Genomic DNA, 21,567 nt, shown 5'->3' with positions numbered 1-21,567 from the left:
AGCTTTATGATCGCGCCTAACGCGCTAACATGAAGTAGTACTCGTGGTCAGAGTCTAAAAAATCCGGACCAGATCAAAAACTCGTACCTCGTCCCCAGTATTATTTGGTTCTTAACAGTGGTGCGCTTTCTAGCGCAGTAAAAAGGTGCTGGGGTCGAGCTTTGAACCACTGTAACAAAATCAATGAACAATCAAAACCACTGTAACAAAATCACTGAACAAAAACCCTTTTTGTTGGTTTTTGAAAATAAAAAAAACATGCTAGGCTTGTCGTGCGTGAGAGATGTTAAATATAAGAAATTCAAAATTCTTAAACAAAACTGCTGCAAATAAAACGCATCATTTTTTCCACAATTTTTAAAGTAGTGGTAAAAAATGGTCTCATCCTCTGTCTTATATGACAATATCCTATACGACAAGGAAACATTTTTTAGATTACAGAGGGAATAAATCTTTTGGGTATTCTTTTTCTCCTATGGCATAATAACTTATGACATAATCTGGTCTGGAGTTTTGGCTTATCCTATCCTGTTTTCAATCACATCCTCAGGTACGCATGGAATGCGAATTATTTTGAATGGTCGCACAGCCTTTAAGTTTTCACCTACAGTCAGTAACGCGTTAAGCGTATTTTGAATGACCACGATGTTTATCATTGAGTTAATGATGTCAAAAAATTTGTTGTTATCACAAATATTTAACAGTTTAAACACATGAAAGAATTTTACTCATGTATGTTAGTACTGGTCTTACTTTCCTGACAACAAGAGCTCAAAATGGAATCTCCTCTTGACGTCCTTTCAAGAGCGGCATCAATTGTTCAAGGAGAAGACAAGCCAAATAAAGGTAACTGGGCTAGCCAGCTATTATGTCTTTTCACGAAATCAATGTATTTTTTCGTTAAAAACTTAACTAGAAATATTGTGTTTTGTTTAGAAAAAAATTTAAGTGAGACTGACAGTGGATTTGAAGAAGATGAAGGTGTTGCCTCTGATCAACAATCCATAAAGCCTTCAGGGGAAACCCAGAGAACATATACAAAGCCAGCATCCCCAAAACGTCATTTATTGGAGAAGGTGGAGGCAGTTAAAAAAATTAAACTAGACATGAATGAAAAATTATCTTTTGAAGAAGTAGAGAATGAAAGGTGAATATATATATATATATAATTATTGTGATGTGGTGAATATATAATTTCTTTCACTTGTTTTGCCAATCAAAAAAATAAATACTTTATTTTCTAGAAAAATATCCATGCAAACCTATAACTTTCCTCGTATTCAACCTAATAAAAATATTTTATCTGCTTCAAGACAAGAAGCAACTCCACCGCCACTTATTTCTATTAATGAAAAAGCTAAATACAAACAAGTTTCAGAATATGCATCCTACTTCCCAAGACCCTCGGTTATTTCAACATCTTCTCCGACTTCAACTTTGACAAGACATTCAGATAGCAAAGGTTGCAGCTGCTGTACAGTTGGTTTTTGTACGACATTTTCATCTAAGTATAACTCATATAAAGGACAACGAAACGTTTTCATTCCCAAAGATTTCGAACTTCCAACAGTTGAAGATCATTTTAGAAAAAGTTTAGGGGAAAAATATACAATTAGAAGTCATAACCTAAATGAACGACCAAGTTCTGTGGATGAACATTTTGCAAAAGCTTTGGGAAAAAGTTGGTACAAGATAGAATATGGAAGCTGTCCAAGCTCATAATTTATATATTTATAGCTATATATATGGTCATTTTTTATAAAAAATATTTTGTAATTTCGTTTTAGAAATTGTTTTTTGTTAAAAACTATTCATTGCTATTTATTATTGGATCAAGTTCTTAAAAATATATATTCATTATGTTTTTTTTATTTTGATTTTTTAACTATATGTAAAGCTTTTAAGACACTACTATTTTTAGCCTATTGTGGATGTTTAAAGAAATGTTAAATAATAGAGTAACGGTTGCTTCTATTTTGTCAACAACTTTCCTGTGTGCTACATGTATGGTCATAACTTACCATGATCACACTTGTGGTTAAGTCATGAACCCTCTCCTTCACAAGTTATTTTGCATGGCTTAGTAAACTTTAAAAAAATGCGTAGGAGATCTATGACTGAAGTATTTCTGGAATGATAGCATTAAATTTTTATTTTGTTTTGTAAACAGAGATAAGTGTTGCCTCCACTTAAAGTGCATTCTTGACATTCCTTATCCTTAGCAATTCCGCGGTAACAGCAAATTTTTAAACAACATTTTTAGAAAAATAGTAAAATCCGCATGCCCTAAATTATATAGTACAAGAGCCCGTGATCATATTAAGCATTCTGTAAGCCTTGAATAGTAAATCTATTAAGATTTAAACGTTAAACACTAATTTGAGAACGGTCCAATTTTAAAACTTTTTTAGGGTATTTAACCTTGCAAAAAGTTCTATATTTATTTGCATTACCTGGTGGAGATATATCTTGGAGTCCAAAATCCTGTCTTAAGCCACAAACTCGTGAATCTGAGCGACTACTCCATCTACTGAGGTCTCTGTAACGCGTACCTCCTTGTTGTATACAACAAGGGCAAAGGTGCATTTCATATGCATATCGTCACTGTTACATGAATAATAATATCAGGTCCGCAGCAACCAGGGGACAGAGGGAGTTATTGCACCCCTCCTCTCTCCCACATAATTCACCGTTTTTAAAAAACCATCTAAACATTTAAATACGATGGTGCCTATCTCCCAATATCATTAAACATTATTAAAGAATTTTTTTTTTTTCTTCTATAACATATATTGCATGGGGCAAATGTTCCCTCGTGCAGCCCCTTTAAACGAATCTTTATATACTTACACTTAGGGATGGGCTACCTCAAGTACTTAGACATTAAGTACTTGAGGTAGCCCATGCACCATGCATCTGTAATTACTTAGACTTAGATCCACGTAAATTAATCTTTGCAGTGCCTGATAAGGATTGCACAGGTTACTCGCACAGTGAAGATCAGAATGTTTGTACATCTGGTGGCAATCCTTAGATTTTGTGAAAAGGATGGTGCGAGTCCAACTCCGGCGCACTTCAAATGTAGTTTCGTAGGCCCATTGGGAGCAATCTATCGCAAATCGGCTTGCGTGGTGGGCATGCAAATACAGAAAGCTATAAGCATCTCTGGTGAGCAATTTATAGGTTGCCATTAGAATGCCATACATACAATCGTTAAACCTTCTTGTTTACTTATGAAAATGAAGACCGATATGTTTTAAATGTGTCCCGATGGTATTTTATAAACGCAATTTTATTCGTAGCAACGTAAAAAACAGCGAATTTAGAGAAAGAACGACAGATCTCTTTACCACTTTAATGCAGATCGGCGAAATCAAATACCTGCAAAATATTTCCAGTTAAATAACCCGAGATAACTTGTGGCACTAGACCTTTACGAAAATACGGACAGAAGTCATTTCCCGTTAAATTTTAATCCTAAAAACAAACTGATAACATAAAAAACATTTCCACGGATCTATTATATAATCATCTCCATATTTAAAAACATGACTGATGACACAAGCTATAAAGCTATCACAATTTTAAACATTACTTATAAAAAGCAGATCACCAAGAGTTTTCTTCCGATTATAAGATTGATAGCGAACGGTCTTATAAAGTTTGAAACAATAAATTTGTAATTCTACTGTTAATAAAATAAATAGTATATAAAGTCTAATTCGTTCCATCGCAATCATTACGTCATTCTATTTCGCCACCGCCATCATTAAGTTCGCTTGCCAACGTAAAGTAATTTACCACAATACTTCGTTAATGGTTCTTCCAATTCTATAGAAAAAGTAGAGAAGAATTATATAACGACATAATAGGTAGCATTTTTCACTACCACAAAAATTCAGAATTTGACGAAAATGTTCGTAATCCAATGATAACAAAAGTTTTACTAATAAGGATAGGCTGACCCATGTTACGAAATAATAATACACATAAACCAAAGTTGTAATATAAAATAATTTTAAATATAAAAAGTAAACTTTAGAGACGCGAAAATGGTGTAAGTTTTCAGGTTCGAGCTCCCCCTACGCACACTTTAAACATAGCGTTGTCACTCCATTTAACGCCGCCTACTGACCGCAAATCTTGTGTGGCAAGAAAGCAAGTTCGAGTAATGCTATTTGTATCTCCAGCGATAATGTAACAGTCGGAGGGGAGGAAGAGCCAGCCATTGCGATGGAATCCCCAAGGTCGATAACGTCCCGTTACTTATTTAAGTAAAGCAAAGCATAATTTAACATTCAACCGACAACATTTTTCCCCTTTCAATTTTAACCATAGACTTTCCACACAAAATCCATTATTCGATGATTTCAAAGAGGCTGACAACACAACTTGTATTCTTTCAAAATTCGCCAAACTATTGCTGCCACCAGACAAGGAAAGTTTTTTTTTCACATTTTGCCTAGATCACGATAGACTCAGTTAACTAAGCTGGCTCCTGGTTAAGCTGATAAGTCAAAGCATTTCTTAAAACTACACTTACCTGTGCTTAAATCATCCTTATCCGAAACGACAAAACTCTGTCCTTGTAATCCAAATATAATTGCAACCTAAAATTCAGCAGAAGGTGATATAAACGAATAAAACCCGCGAAAAAGACACCATGTCATAAAAACAGTGTTTATAGTTATTTTCACATTGCAGTCCTGGAATATAGCTCGCAATGTTTGTGTGAGGGGAATTACACCCGTCCAAAGAATTGGTTATTTAATCGTCGATTCTATTTGACATAGATTGAAGCGTACCCTAAAAATGACATACCTGTCTATTCAACTCATTTTTAGATAACAGGAAATCTCCTTTTGGATTCTCCAGTAGTAAACTTCCTCTGCAACCTTTAACGCCTAAACAAGGCTTAATGTTTTTCAACTCTAAATTAATGAACCTGCAGAAAGGTTGTGGAGTATTCTGGTTTGATTCACTCGCACGACCACGTAGGATGGTGAGACGCAATTCTGCTCTTTTACACTAAAATAAACAAATAAATCAATAAAAAATCAACTTTACTGCTTCATTCACAAAAAGACATCAGTCGACTCCTACCTCGACTGTTTCTTGTATAATTTCTTCGAGTCCTTGAGGACCTGGTGCAACAACAACTGGTTGCTTGACACTTTCAACGATAAAATCTGCATGGGACTTCGAAACTTCACAAAGTTTTTTATATTCTTCACTGTCTTTGCCCTCCAATACTTCGTATACAATTGTAATTTCTTCTGTCGGTACAAGCTTCGCCTGGAAAAAACAAACGAAATTACTGAACGAAAACAACAAAACAAAAACAAACAGATGTTGAAATTGACACCGTGCTTGTTAGCATACTGCTGGACAGTTCGATCTACAGAACTAAACCACAAACGACCTCTTACACCACGTGCAGCAAAATATCAACGACACAAGAAGTCGGCTTATGTGGATGACGTATATATAAAGATGTAGGGTTTCTCATAGCTTATGGACAAGTGTAAACAGATCTTTAGTCACGACATGAGAATTTAATAAGTATATTATGAAAATGAAAGTATAAACGAATCATGATAAACTTAAAATAATGTTACAAAATTTAATTTATACTATGAAGTAAACGTCTGAGAAGACTAATCTGTAAAAAATAAGCATTATGGAAGATGAATAGATACTTTAAGGGCAGAAACTTTCGCGTTTTTAGCCCTATTTCGCGGAAGTTTTTTTCTTTGAAAATTTCAAAACAGCTAAATGTAAAGTTTTTTCACGCATAATCATAGCCCATTTAAAAAACGCGAAAGTTTTTCATGCAAAAAATTCTCCTTTTTTTAAGCAAATTTAAGGGTCCTCCCTGAAATTCAATGTTATCAAAAAATCAATGACACGTGGATGGATATTATTAATACGCATACAATCTTTTTCTTTTTTTAGTCTATCAATATATTACAATAACTTTTTCTTTCTTTTTGCATTGCTAAACATTTCTCTAATATCTTTTTTTCCCACAGTACTTGTCTTAGCTTTCTTCTACTTTGCGCAGAAACAGGTGGAGAGACATCGATCAATTTCGGGTGATAATGACAGGCAAGTGGATTAAAACAGTCATCAACTAGGCGTTTACATTGAAGATGGAGAAACCAATGACGAAACTTCTTAATGGGAAGTTGAGGAAAATTTTTTTTTTTTTTTACTTAAAACAAAGCAACTTTGTTGATACGCGAAAGGCTCTGCCCTTTAAAGTAGGTAAAGCATTTGGGATAGGTGCAGATTTTTAACTTGATGCTTGTAAAAAATAAAGGTGTAGTCAAATCTTGACTCTGAAGAGGACATCTAGTAAATATGTTTAGTCAAGAGATGGACAAGGTTGCCCACATATTATCGCATCTTTACCTTTTTTCTCAGTTTTTGCATTCTGTTAATGAGTTCTCGTGCATATCCTTCATCCAACATAGATTTATCAGGCGTAGTGTTTAACAAAATAACAACCTACGATTAAATGCAATATTTTAGTAAGCTGTGCCAGTGGTAAGATAAGGAAGCAAAGTAGATATATACTTCTCCATCTGAATGCGCTTCGTATTTTTCTGACAACACTGGATTATCTCCAAATGCATAGTTTACCTAAATAAACAAGTAAATAGATGAGGATTCACCACAACGCAGAAACCTGGATGTGAAAAAGGCGAAGAATAAATAGAATGATATTCGCAAACGTACAGTTACATCTTCCTCAGTAAGTTCGTGTCCAGCTACAGTTAACTTTCCTGTATGTTGGAATGCTTTTAAATCTCCTTCCGGAACAGCTAAATCAAAAAACACAGCAAATAAACCTTACTCTAACCAAACATACATTAACAATATAGAAAACGTGGCAGTGACTTACATTTAATAGCATCTTGCACTTTTTTAAAATCCTGCTTCAATCGTCTGCCCACACTTCGGAAATCTAAATCTGCTTTTAACTTAAGACCATATTTCTCTTTATTTTTTGACGTCGTGACTGTTTTTACATTTAATTCCTAAAAAAACAATCTCGAGTTCCTTATCTATCTATTTACAGTAGGTAGACAAGAATCAATGTCTATAGAATGAAACCACGTGGCTTTTAAGATTGCTATTGTGTTTTGTGCTTCCTACTGATTCACATACTCAGGTTAGTTTGACCCGCGTGTGTCCTGCATATTTGACGTCACAGGGATCGACAGTAAACCCATATACGAAATATTTTTCATAGTTTATTGTAAAAAAATAATTTTTGTAAATAAAACCCCGGTAACAATAATTCAAACTAAATGGCTTCTGGATAGCTACAACTTTTAAAAAACACTGCATCGCATTGTTTTACTTCCATAATTCTATTTATTTTAGAAAAAAATATTAAAATAGTTGCAATGTGATTATACTAACCTCAAGAATATATTTCTCTAAAGATAAAACATCTTCCATGTATTTTTCATCGTTATGTAAAATAACCAACTCTGGTAAAGGATACTAAAATAAGTAATAGATGCTCAACCCATGGAGAAGTTCCTAAGAAGTTTTAAATGCCAGGAAAACAAGAAAGACAGGTATTTTAATACGCACCTTTAGTGATAACTTTTTCCTATCACGCGCCACTCTTCCAAGTTCAATCACAGTCTGCATACGGCTAACCGCGGTCTCTACATCCACATAAATTAAATCTTCTCTAAAACATTAATAGAATTAGTTTAGGTAAAACCCATAAAGTTTTACAGTTTTTGGTAATTCAAACATTTTACGGAAAATCTACGTAATAATACTGCTAGTCTGACTGTCTACAGCCCTAAGCCTACGTTTACATAATTAATATCGAGTTAATATCGAAATAATTAAGTTTTAACAAACGACAGTGTACGTCTTTGCAGCTAGTAGTTAACTAACCTTGGTTGCGGAAGCATCATAAAATGAACGCTGCCCTTTTCCACTTCACTTAAACCTTCATCTACAATATAATTCTTTAAGTTTTGATACATATGCTCAGTAAGGAATGGTGTGTATGGCGCCATCACTTTTACCATTGTAAAAACAACGTTAAACAGTGTGTTCAACGCATGCCCTCCATCCTCAGCTCCTGTATCGCCCTAAACAAAGTAAAGGATAATCATTTGAAAAGGTTGTACAAACTATAACCTTTAGACTCCGAAGTACGTTAATTGGCGCCGCAGCAAGGTCGAAATAAGTCCATTCACATGGTGTCACAAGGGCGTACAACTAGTCTGTAGTGTATCGGAGGTCTTAAATTTTTCACACCACTGTTATTAATTTTACGACACAATAGTCTTTACTGCGTACCTTCAATCTTTTTCTGTTGAAGCGGACGTACCAATTTGTCAAGTTATCAACAAATTTCATTAACCGTGGAACAACAGTGTACAAACGGTAAGCTAAAAAACGCAGTAGGACAGTAAAAGGTTAGCTGGTGTTAACTGATGTGTCTAAGTGATAACAAAAAATGTTCTTTCTTGGATCAAATATTTCTGACATATATCTAAAAGATAGACTGCAAACCTGCCATCTCTTGTTTAATAAAGACCAGCAAGCTCTGAGTGAATGACTCAATCCATTTGTCCATAATATTCCCAGATGATTTCACTTCAGCCATATTAAACTTGAACTTTGAACCATGTTCCTAGGCAAATAAAGGATAGAAACATCATAGAGTAAAGTATTGTGACATCTCGCATAGAGCAAAGTATTGAACCGTACAAACCTTTTCTTGTACATCTATATTTTGAACGAGAAATCTGTAGGCATTGTACCAGGGTAAAAACACATCCTTGATAACGTCACGAACACCTTCTTCGCGAAATTTTAACGTGTCTGCTCTTACAACAGGCGAATTGATCAAATACAACCTGAATGTAAACACTGTAACATTGATATTTAACTACACAAGATTTCACTAAAATATCACAGTCAAAATATCATTTTATTTCATGTTGTTTAAAGGCCAGACTTTTAAAATGCACACCTCAATGCATCTGAGCCATATTTATTTATAACACTCATAGGGTCAGGATAATTCTTCTTCCTCTTGCTCATTTTTTCACCGTCTCTACAAAAAGGGTAACAAAAGTACAAAATAAAACTATTGTTTTGTGATAGACAATTTTCCCCTGCAGAGTTCAAAAATCTTACTTTGCAAGAACCAGTCCATTGACGATCAAATTCTTGTAAGGAGGCTTATTAAACAACGCAGTTGATAACACCAACAGCGTGTAGAACCTGAAAATAAAATTTAAAAATGTCACAAAATTATAAAACATGAAACAGTAAAAGATAAAGTAAACATAAAGAAAACAGTCAGAATAATACATAACCCACCATCCTCTAGTTTGATCAACACCCTCAGCGATAAAATCTGCTGGAAACGTTTGTTCAAATACCTCTTTGTTTTCAAATGGATAATGGTTTTGAGCGTAAGGCATGCTAAAAAAGTTATAAAGTTAAATAATATTGATTTTAGGGGTGAGTATGAAAAATAACATTAAAAGTTGACAAAACAAAAAATTAGAGAAAATTACCTCCCACTTTCAAACCAACAATCGAACACTTCTGTAACTCGTTTTAACGTCCCTTTACCTTTTTGTGAGGGAATTGTTATATTGTCAACACTAAATATTAAAAATAAATAATATAGTTGTAATTTACGCTTCCATTTTTTTATCAACTATATAGATGTAATTGAACAAAAGTGTGCTTACAATTCTTTATGCAAGTCATCAACTTTGACACCAGAAAGTTTATGTAACTCCTCTACAGATCCAACACAAACAACCTAAATGGTATCATTCCCAGTAAATTAATCCTTAGTTTGTATTTTACTACTCATAGCAGACAATAAGTAAAATATTTATTTATATATACAGTACTTAATTCTCGATAAAGTATTTTTTATCGATTTTGATAATTGATTTTATTATATAAAGAACTTAACCACTTAACAAGGTTAGTTTGTCAACATTAATTGAATCGGTATTGTTCACCTTACCTCTTCAAAATCATCACTAACCCATAATGGAATGGGTGTACCCCAATAACGATTTCTCGACACATTCCAATCCCTAGCATTTTCTAACCAATTATGAAATCTTTTTTCCTTCACAAAGCTTGGAACCCTGCAAAAAAAAGTTTAAAAAAAATCAACACCCCCGTGTTAATAAGCAAAAGTTTTTGAACATAATTTTTTTTTTACCAGTAGCAATTCTCGTTATTCTTCAGGAGGTCTGGTACCATATTTTCTACCCTTATAAACCAGCCAGGTACAGCCTTATAAATTAGTGGAGTATCTGATCTAAATAATAAAAAATAAATAAAAAAATAGACTGAATTACAAATACGAAACATATGATCATTAAAATTTAGGTCATTATAAATACCTCCAGCAGAATGGATAACTATGCTTGATGGTTCCTTGATGAACCATCCTTCCACCTTCTTTAATCTTTTTAGAAATTAATTTATCTGCATCCTAAAAAAGAAAAATTAGCAAAATTACATGACGAATTCATTATGCTTATAAAGCTTGAGAACAAATCTTACCTTCACATGCATATCTTTAAAATCAAAAACTTCATCTGTAAAATGTCCTGATGAATTTACCGGACAAGGTAGTTTTCCACCACGTTCTAAAATGCCATTTCCTAAACACACCCGGTAATCATCCTGAATTATATAAAAAAGATAAGTTTTAAGATGTGCTTCACAACAAATAGTTTATCCAAAAGTAGTGCATAATTCTAAAAAATTGACATGGTCTATCTTCATGCAATGAAAGAACATCAAGACTTATTTACTATAATCTAGCTAAATGTTGAAATTAGAAGCAGAAAGCAAGAATACCTAACAAAAAGATTACCAGTAAATGATTTTAACTACTGCCCCATGAAAGAATACAATTTCAATTTTTTTTAATATGTTATGAATGATTGCTACTTTTATTATTCTCATGCTCAAATTTTTTATAAGTTGAGCTAGTGGATGAACATCAAATGCTATATTATTGTCATGCTGTAAAATAAATAAAAAATGCCTACTTCTCCAAAAGCTGGCGCTGAATGGACGATACCAGTACCACTATCATCAGTAACATAACCATCTGTCAATACTCGAAATGCATTATTGGATGATTTCATCTAACAAAGAAATTACAAATAGTAATTTGTCTTTGCATGTTGTGAAAAAAGGCGTTCATCAAGGAAACGATACTTAGAAATTTTAACCAATTACTCTATATTGTGGATTTAAAAAAAAAGGGTCAAAATGCACTGAATTCCCCATAGCAAATAAAATTATACCGTTACTTTGGGTAAATTAAACAAACATTCAAGATATAAAACATATTAAATTTGATGAAGGGAATTCTGCATAGAAGTGGAAAAATCATTGTTACTTGTATAGTACCTTCTCGAAATAAGGAAACAGTGGCTTATATGTTTTTCCAGCAAGTGTTTTTCCAGCGAATCTAAAAATAGTTAATAAATAATAGTTGTTAAAACCTATGGAAGAATCCACTTAAAAAGAATTTTAAATTAATTGTGTTTCATATCATAAAAAGGTTTGTTGTTAATTTCATTGACTGGGCTGCAACATTTTAAAAGAAATAACAATAACAATGTTTACTGCCTGTGACATTGCCTGTACATTAATTTATAAAAAAGCAATTGCATCCCCTGTTGTTTTAAAACCTGTCACAGTTAATTTTATTAAGCGTATAATACAATCCCACCTAAATTATCGCATGATTTGTTTTAGCCAGTTTAAAAAAATATAGAATAATAGTTCTTAGGGGTGTTTTATATGCAGTTTTCAGAAAGATAATAAGAAACATAAGAGACAAGTCTAGTACAATAGACACTTAAAAGATGTTTCTCCTTATCTATCCTTCCAGTTGAACCTATGCCTAATGTCTGTTTTGTCATCCATTAAAACACCATACAGTAAGTAAAAAAATTTGTGAACAACACTTCATCAAATTAAATATTTTAAGAGACAAGACGTCCTTACTTCTCCAACACTGTGTATTGATCTTCAGTTTTAAACAATGCACTCAATCGTGCTTCCATCATAATATAAACTTTTTCACTTGAATTATCTAAATGATTATTATTAGCAATAGTTATGGAGGCAAAAGGAAATAATATCAGTTGATCACTGCTACTTTTCATACAAAATAGAAACAAACCTTTAACTTTAACATATGTTAATTCTGGATTGACAACCAATGCTAAATTACTTGGTAAAGTCCATGGTGTTGTTGTCCATGCAATCATACTGACATTAGGTGACTCGTCCAAAGGAAAACTGACAATTACTAAAAGACAGATGAAGCTTAAACAAAATTTTTGATCAGAAAAAAAAACATTTTTACATTTCTTAAGTACAATTGACTTTTAATTAAACTTTAAAATAGCACATTAAAATAGAATTAAAAAAAAATACCTGCAAAGGTATTTTTTTAAAAGGCACAAAAAAGGTTTCAAGTACTAAAACAAATTTTCATAATTTTTCTAACATAGTGGTAACAGGTTTAACTATCCTTTGAATCAAACACAATAATACAATATTCTGTTGAATTAATTGCATGGGCACTCCTTTCATTTTAAAATGAGGGTGCTCATATGAGGAAGGCATTTTTTTAAGGGGTGCACTTTTTAAATATATTAAAAAAGACATAATACTTTTAACACGTCTCTTAAATAAACTGCTAAAAGTCTGAAAACACTTTCAAGACTGAACTTTTGAGGGGGAGCTTATCCAATAGTGGCGCATGTTTGAGTTTTCACAAGATAAATTACCTGCAGGATCAACCACATCTTTGTAATTTAAATTTGCTTCAAAATTTGATAGTGGTGTGTTGCATTTTGTGGAATATGGCATGACTCTAAACCCTCTGTACACCATATCTTTTTCATGAAGTTGTTTGAACACCCACCTAAATAACACATCAATTCAATTCAATAAGTTCTGGTGTAACTATGCTTCTTATGAAAGATGTAAAACAAGTTCGTACCATACAGACTCCATAAAAGATGGATACATAGTTTTATAGTCATGCTCAAAATCAATCCATCGTCCAATTCTTCCCACAATAATCTATGAAAAATGAAAAACATATTTAAAAAATGAGAAAAATCAACGTCCTCTTAAGCATACTTTTTAACTAAATTAACATATTTACGTGATACTTGTGTATAGAAATTACACATTAATGAAACAATGCTTGTTGTATTTATCTTTGAAATTTATTTTTATGGGAATTTCAATAAAGTTTTTAAGGAAAAAAAAACATTGATACCTCCCATTCTTTTGCATATCTAGAAACAATGGCTCGGCACTCCTTATTATACGCAGCAATACCAATCTTTGCTACATCATCTGGGCCCTAAAATAATATGAAATTATAAAAGCACAAGCTAATACATAACAACAATTAGCAATGAATCTAACAAACTGTAGAGTAAATTATTTTCACAGTGGTGTCTAGATAGTTTAGTTACACTCAGAATCTATGGTGCAGCTGAGTACAGGATATCTTTAAAACAGTTAGGCATTTAACAGCACAAAGATATACAAATAAAACATGACTAAAACAGAACATTGTTAATACTTAAAAAAGTTCTAAGAGAAAGCGTTTTCCCCATTTTTGACGAATTCAAAGGCCATTAGTTTCACCAAAATAATTGCCAAAAAAAGTAAGCATACCTTAATACCTAATTTTTGATCGATTTCGTATTCCTACAAGAAAGAAACATTCTATTACAACAAGGATTGTTCTAAATAAGTATTTAATAAACAATATAATATGTACCACAGGAAGACCATGACAATCCCAACCAAACCGACGTTCTACATGAAAGCCAGATTGATGAGCATAACGTGTTACAACATCCTAAAAAAGGAAAAGAAAAGATTCTTCAAAGAACAAAGTCGGAATGAAAAATAGTAAGAGGTACAGATCCCGCAAACAGCCAATTGGCAGGTTATGCATATAACACAAACTTAAATAATATTTCACCAACTGTAGATAATTATGTATCTGATCCTGAGGGGGGGAGGGGGGGGGGGGGGGGGGGTAGAGTTTCATCAGGGTATTCCTTGTCAAGCTCAGGTTGGGTTTTCAGTAGCAAGCCACAACACGCCTAGCCTCAGTCTGTTTTGGACAAAATGAAAAAAGGTGAATACGTCAATTTTGATGTCATATTGCCTGCTTCCACCTTCTCTTTTGACAAGTTTACATTTAAGGTGCTAGGAGGGTCAAGACCATCAATTTCATTAGTGCCTAAGCAATCCAACTGACCTATGTTTAGTGACTTTTCATCTTGGAAGTTAGCATGGAATGATTTTATTCAGTGCTTTACATTTTTCTTTCCCCATCGGTTCACGTTCACAGCATGGTCAACATATGAGCGCATGTTAGCTTTCAACTCAGGATTGTCATGGAATCATGTAGATGATGATCTTTATAATTGTCATCTCAGTAGTGAGCCTTTACAGGTCATGTGTTTTCAGTGCCAGAATTATGGCAATCTGGCATCATTTTGTCCCCTCCACACTGTATCAGCAGTTGGGAACGAATCAGCAACTTCCAACTACACATAAAGTGGGCAGACCTAGCCTTTTCATGCCTCACAATCAGACAATGTGGCTTAGCATTCAAATGTAGATACTGTAGTGACTCCCATCCTGCAACACAATGCCCTATCATCGATAAACATTAAACCAAATCAACTGCCTGTATTTTGCAATATCCTGCCGCGTTGCTGTTTTTGCTGGGTTGGCAGTTTTTAGTGTCATTTGTAATATCTTTTTTGTCTTCTGGCTTCGACATTGGCTTTCATCACAGACCTACGGCAACCTGGCCACCCAACCTATTATCAGTGCGCCTAAATCAACAGCCAGGGTAAAAAGCAATTGCTAAAGAAATATCTGAACATGTCTATATGTTCTAACTCACAGCCCAATTAAACATTAATAATATTTTGGCTTAAAATATCCCAGGACACAGAAGTGTTGCAGCTGACTTTCTCTCCAAATGACAGGTTCGCTGCCCCAAACTATGCCTTTAGTCACAGACGAGTCACCCACACTAATCAAACCAACCATATGGACATATTACATTAGCCTGTCTACATCTGAGGCTGGTCTTGCCTTATATAAGCAATATGGTTACAGGTGGTCCCATCAGCCTCAGCCATTAAATAAGAGTATCCTAATTCGTTACATTTTCTGTTTGGCACAAAACGTATCTCATACTACCATTCTGTTTTACATCTCAAGCATCACTCCACCATAGCCTGCAACAATGCTCGTATAGCCAAAATGAGTTAATTGTCTTTACATGGAATAAAAAAACTCCAAGGTGCATGTTTTACTGATCACACAGGCTTCCTATTACTTACCAGGATCTGTGTCTAATTCATTACTGTATTTAATTTTAACAGGTAACAATCAATGACCGCCTACTTTTCAAAGCTCACATTAGTGTTCTTTGGTTTATTGCAATGTTCTGAATGCACTTTTTAATCCAGTCACCACTTTGATCCATCCACCGTTTTATTGGTTTGGATGTACAAATTTCTGCAGATAATTCTGTCCTGTGCATGCACATCTAGTCATTCGAAACAGATCCATTTCCTGTTCAGGGAATCCCACAAAAATTTTATTTACACTATATTTTGTATTTTGTACATTGACAATATGTTAGTAATGTCAAGTGTTGATTTTAACTTTCAGGGCTGTTCAGTGTGTTTGTTAAAGTACCAAACATGTTACCTTTATAGTGCCTGCTAATATATGACCATAATGTGGAAGGCCAGTAGCAAATGGAGGACCATCATAAAATGAGAACCTAAGGATTAAATATAAAGATAAAAAAAAATACTATAACAAAAATTACTATTATTATCAAGCCAACTTATTGTGGTAAATAATATAACCAGAAGCTTAAACATTTTTTAAAAGAAACAGAGTCGAAAAGGTTTCTTTTAAAATTGATATTTTGACCTTACATTCCAAAGGGCATCATCAGAATGCATATATTTTTACAGTAAAACGTGTAAGAAGTAATAAAATTTGTTAATAAAAGGTTACATGTATATGATAGAATGAAAACAATAAAAGTTAAATATGTTTAATTATGTAAAAGTTTTAAAAAATGACCCTCCTTAAAATTTCCAAGGTGGCATGTGAGGACAGAGTTTTGGTAGTAGGCAACGAGAAACCCACCAACTTAACACACCTTTAAACACTTTATCAGTTGTACCAGAACAACAGAATAGATGGTGATAAGATTTTGAACAAAATGAAGAAAACAATCAAGAAGTATGACAACACCTACATCACTAAAGTTTGCTACACTAGTTTGCAGTCACAATTTGCAGTCTAAGATCAAACAACCAAAGAACACGAACATAATTTGACATACAAAGTGGAATGTCCTAAAACAAATTGTGATGCTACGTACATTGGTGAGGTTAGCCAATGACTTGCAGAAAGAATAAAAGACCACAGTGGGCGAGATCATAAATCACACGTTTATACTCACACGGTGGAAAGCGATCATGCACCAGTGACAAAGGACGATTTTACGATTTTTTTTAAAAACAAACAACTCAGTAATTATTAAAAAAGAACGACAACAGAAGAGATAACCATTAAAAGACATAAGCCCACACTAAATGCACAAGAGAAATCAATTTCATTGAAGCTTTTTAACTAACTATTTTTATCACTCTTGTATAGAGTCAATTGAGGTGTCATTTCTTGACGCTTTAACATAATTGAACCTACTTAACTTTCATTGTTTTCATTTCATCCTATACATGTAACCTTTGTTCAACAAATTTTATTACCTCTTACATGTTTTACTAAAGAAATATATGCATTCTGATAATGGTCTTTGGAATGTAAGGTTAAAATAAATTTTGAAAGAATCTGTTTTGACTCTGTCTCTTTTTAATAATGTCTAAGCTTCTGGTTATAATACTTACCATTAAATTATTTGCTCGAACAGATATTTTTCAACTAATTGTGAAAATACTTGTATCCACATAGCCAAAATTAAAAAAAAAAAAGCAGAAAATGTACAGCAATAGAAAAACCTAAAATATAGCAGAATATTTTTTGCTTCATTTATTTATTTATAAAATGGTGTGTGTCAAAGGTTGCTTTATTAGCATAGGTTAAAATAACAGTCGTTCATTTGCCAAAACCAACCAGATTTAGCAATTAACTGACAGTTTTTTTTGTCAATTTACCCCTGTGCTCAGTCCTTATTCTTAGTCAGTGACAGCTTTTAAAGAACTTTCAGCCACCAAATTAAATAAGATGTTTTAAGATCTTAATATTTTTGTTTACACAGTTTTTTTTATCGAAAAATTATTAAAAACAACAACAAAACATTTGTAAAACAGTTTTTTCATTATACCTTGTGTTTATTTTTAAAAAAAAACAGTTTAGGCTATGGTGTGCTGGTATCAAGAGATAAATTAAGATTACAAACTATATGTTGACATTTATAAATGTCTTATTATGCTTCGCGTGAATTGATTTACATTGAAAGGGATTTGAATGACACAGTTTTCAGTTTATATGTGGATCAGAAGAGTCATTGACACATTTCAAAATGTCCCAGATCACACAATAGCACAATTTTTTTTGGGATTTGTCCTGCTATCCCACCCTTAAAGATCCTCTGCTGCTTTGTCTTGGCATGTGGGACATCTAGCTGGTTATACTATTGTTTTTAAAGAAAATATACCCTACTAAGCTTTCTTTGAGGATATCAAATTTAGCTTCTCTCAAAATAAAGCAAATCTCTAAATTTCTCAAAGCAGACCTGAATTAAAATCAACCAATGCATGGCCCACTTTACCCTCTTTAAGAGTAAGAGAATTAATTATATTTGTTCGGGTCAGTGAGGCAATTTGCGCTTAAAACAAAGGATTTCCTGATATATCCATAATAACCATGTGAGTAAACAATTATAAAAGTAACCACCAATTAAAAAGCAAGGTCAATATTCTGACCACAGGAAATTTCCTAGTGGTGTGCCGGATCTCCTGGCTAACAAAAATATAGTGTTGGATGCTGGGATGGGATGCGGATGCTGGGAGCCAATGCTAAAGGTGTTACAAATTACAATAAATCCTGTTTTAATAATCAAATGGTGATCTAATCCAGTACATCTTTATGATAATTCAGAAAAACTGACACTCCATTGCAGCTCATTTTGCGATCTGAAGAGGTAAACGGCACACTTTTATAAGGAGAAAACACGTTATTTTGTGATAACTTTTCATGCCACGTTTTGTTTTTAATGAAAAGTACACATTAGTTGAATCTTATTATTATTAACGTTTCCTGAAAATTTGAAAGAAATTGATACGAAGGAGGTTAAAAAAACTGGAATGAACATGCTTTCGTCTCTAACAACCTCTTATAAAATGATGGAGATCCATATGAACATTTGTATGGTTATTATGATATGTAGTAATACACGAAGTAGTCTTTTGAAAAGACGATGCCATGCGGCTATGAGAAAAATCTGTGCAAGGCTACTACGCAGAAAGTGAAGAAACAACAACAAACACGTTTGCCAGCCCACAGCAGTGGGTATTTTTGGTAAAAAGGAAAGGTCATTTTCGGTTTTAATATTGAAGTTATTTCTTCTAAATTGATTTTTAAGGTACAACTAGTTGTTGGGATAAAATAGGGTTTTTTAATTTTTACTCAACTGTGAAAAGGTGTTATTGTGTCACTATGTTCTGCCCAAACTTAGGACGCTGCCCAATCTTTGGACATACATTTGCCCAGTCTTAAGACTGGCCGGCCAGTCTCAAGTCTTAAGACTGGGCAGGGTGTCACAAGATTGGGCAAAAGACCCTGTTAGGCCCATCTTTAGACACCTTTTAGATTTTAAAGAACAGATGTGCCACCCAAGCTCTGTTGTTTGCAAGACCCAACAAACATTCTCAGGCACATTAAAACATCATATTTGGGTACTGTTGAATTGACCCAGCCTGTTTTTCGGACACAGTAGAGTAAAAATAGCTAGCTAGGTAGTGGTAGAGAGCAGGTGTTACACATTTATATACAGCTTGTAGTGGCTAAATTTTCAAAATAAAATGTTTATATATATTTATGAAAAATCGGAAAAACCTTATTCAACCATATTATCAGTTAGCTAGCTGTTAATTTCATTGGATGAGATGTTTAGCCAGCTAGCGAGCTGTAGCCAGCTTGCTAGCTAGCAAGCTAATATGGTTGAGTAGTTTCAATTTTTTTAAACACATGTATAATGCATGGTATATATAAATTTTTGGCCTTTGATTTTTCAAGAAAAGTTTCAATTTAGAGTTCCTTTTAAGAGGTGATGTCATTTCATCATGTAGAGTCAAAAAATTTTATTGTTCTGTTTGTTTTCCACAATTGTTCTAAGATTGGGCATGTACGTCCATAGATTGGGCAGTCCAGTCTTAAGACCCATTCGTCACTGTCGGAAGATTGGCCTGGCCAGTCTTAAGACGGGGCGCGTTCCAAGATTGGGCAGAACAACTGTACTTACTTTTCATCATAAGGTCCTTGCTTTTATTTTAAAAAAACAATGATGTCAAACTTAATGTGAGAATCCTGAATGGATACGCTGTTATGTCTTTAAACAATCCCTAAAACTACCTATTTTTTCTAATGGTATAACTAGTTAATATTACGAATACAAACCTTGGTCTTCCTTCTGACAATTTTAAGGATGTTTGAAATGCATCAATTTTTTTCCAAAGTTCAATAATTTTCTCTTCCTCTTTTGGAAAATTATAGCTTTCTCCTACTGATTTCGCCATTTCCTTCTGTAAACTACAAACAGATATCGCTAAATTACGTTGAATAATTGGGCATAGACGTTTTCCTTCATGCAATCTCTTCGCAGCACTTCTCATTCCGCCATTTCCCGTATTACTCGTGGTTGCATCAGATGGAATCCGCACTCCATCACACTTCTCCTTTTCGAGAGAAATGAGTACGAAGTTTATTGAATTTAAACTTTTTATCGCTTTTTAGCTTTGTTGGTCAGTAATACTTCACGCTGCGCACTTCTTGAATGGCACTTCGCAATTCTTATACAAGACTGCGCACTTGTTGTCCAACACTGCGCACTTCTCATACCACAACACTACGCAGTTCTTCTGTATGTCAAACACTGCACTTCTTAAAACTGAAGAAATGCTCGGTTCCGAGAATATTCGTTTTCCCGAACATTCTATAGATACACCAACATCGTCCCCATATCTTTGTTTACAACACAATGAAAAAAGTAAGAGTTCAAAATAGGTCAGTAAGTTGTAATTATTTAAATCACATTATTCAACATTTCTGTCGGTGCTAAATACTAGCATATCGCATTGATTTTAAAGTATTTCATAGAGAATGTGCAAATTCGGAGATATTGTTGCCTATCAAGGCATTCTATCATTATTAGTTTATCGACGGTTAAAAGAAGGTTGGGAGCACTTGGCCTTCGTCGCAACGTACCAATGGGGCACGAGAGGAGAGACCTTGGGAGCAACGAAATAATGACCAAATAATTTGGAAGTGACAAAGTCTAGGTATTTTTTTGCTATTACATTTGTGAATTTTACAAAGAATGAAGTCTTTAATAGAAAAAGAAAAGGCAAAGATGTTATTTTAAACAGTCCCGACAGATTATACTCATTATTTTCTTTGTGGGATACAGAAAGATGTGGAGTGTTTTGAAACAAATAGGGATGCAAATCACCCGAAAGACAGTTATGGAAATCCTAAGAAACCACGATTTCGATGGCGTAGGTCAAAGGAACAAAATCGAACAAAATCGGACTCAGACTTCTTACGGCATGTTGACGGATATGCCAAGCTGAATATGGCTTCTGTATATGGCTGCATCTTGGACGTTCTGCAGACCATTTTACAGATGAGTTTTCAGGACCTGCCAGTTTTTTGATTGGTTCTTCACCAGCGAATCAACGAATAGAAAGCCATGTCCCTATAGTAGTTCTTACCATATTGATAAAGAAACATTAGTTGCTTTTTTAACCACATCAAAAAATGTCGCATTGTTAAAATCCTCAAATGATAAGAACCTGTGACCACCACCATGCTTTTGTTACACATACTCATTTTCCATCTCTGATCATACACGAATTTATCTTATTTGCAAAGTTACTGGGTTTTTTCTCTTTTCTCTTTGACTGTTTCTGAGAACCACTACTGCTGCTACTACTACTGCTGCTGCTACTACTACTGCTGCTACTACTGCTACTACTACTACTGCTGCTGCTACTACTACTGCTGCTACTACTGCTACTACTACTACTACTAAGGTTTGGTAATGTTGTTAAGGAGCGTGTTTAATCGTGTCGTCAGTGCGTGCACCAATATCGAATCAATATTCGGTTGTTCGAGGATTTACGAAAATTAACGAGAAGTGTTTTGAAAAAACAAGAAATGTTCTAAAAAAGACAAAAAAATATTCAAGAAGCGCGCAGT

General features: G+C 33.8%; 2 protein-coding genes across 2 annotated transcripts; one reads left to right on the top strand and one right to left on the bottom strand.

Moving 5' to 3' along the window:
• The first annotated feature begins 606 nt into the window (after nucleotides 1–606).
• On the top strand, nucleotides 607–1,956 carry LOC130654318 (transcription cofactor vestigial-like protein 4). Its single transcript, XM_057456874.1, has 3 exons — nucleotides 607–846; nucleotides 937–1,147; nucleotides 1,245–1,956. Exons 1-3 carry the CDS (start codon nucleotides 777–779, stop codon nucleotides 1,720–1,722), a joined length of 759 nt encoding a protein of 252 aa, XP_057312857.1. The 5' UTR covers nucleotides 607–776; the 3' UTR covers nucleotides 1,723–1,956.
• Nucleotides 1,957–3,164: 1,208 nt separating this feature from the next.
• On the bottom strand, nucleotides 3,165–20,041 carry LOC130654317 (isoleucine--tRNA ligase, cytoplasmic-like). Its single transcript, XM_057456873.1, has 34 exons — nucleotides 19,768–20,041; nucleotides 15,820–15,895; nucleotides 13,856–13,936; nucleotides 13,750–13,782; nucleotides 13,343–13,429; nucleotides 13,058–13,140; nucleotides 12,843–12,979; nucleotides 12,230–12,358; nucleotides 12,052–12,139; nucleotides 11,449–11,509; nucleotides 11,082–11,180; nucleotides 10,588–10,710; nucleotides 10,425–10,516; nucleotides 10,241–10,339; nucleotides 10,037–10,163; nucleotides 9,750–9,823; nucleotides 9,570–9,659; nucleotides 9,370–9,474; nucleotides 9,184–9,270; nucleotides 9,017–9,100; nucleotides 8,756–8,900; nucleotides 8,554–8,674; nucleotides 8,338–8,429; nucleotides 7,927–8,126; nucleotides 7,609–7,711; nucleotides 7,432–7,515; nucleotides 6,908–7,043; nucleotides 6,742–6,827; nucleotides 6,580–6,645; nucleotides 6,415–6,510; nucleotides 5,104–5,295; nucleotides 4,822–5,028; nucleotides 4,544–4,610; nucleotides 3,165–3,831 (listed from the first exon to the last, which is right to left on the bottom strand). The coding sequence occupies exons 1-34, from the start codon at nucleotides 19,980–19,982 to the stop codon at nucleotides 3,770–3,772; spliced, it is 3,627 nt and encodes a 1,208-aa protein (XP_057312856.1). The 5' UTR covers nucleotides 19,983–20,041; the 3' UTR covers nucleotides 3,165–3,769.
• Between the last annotated feature and the right edge of the window lie 1,526 nt (nucleotides 20,042–21,567).

Source organism: Hydractinia symbiolongicarpus, chromosome 8 (genome assembly GCF_029227915.1).
Source record: "Hydractinia symbiolongicarpus strain clone_291-10 chromosome 8, HSymV2.1, whole genome shotgun sequence".
Taxonomy (NCBI): Eukaryota; Metazoa; Cnidaria; class Hydrozoa; order Anthoathecata; family Hydractiniidae; genus Hydractinia; species Hydractinia symbiolongicarpus.
The sequence above is the reverse complement of the archived record's forward strand: the minus strand, read 5'-3'. Positions and strand labels throughout refer to the sequence as shown.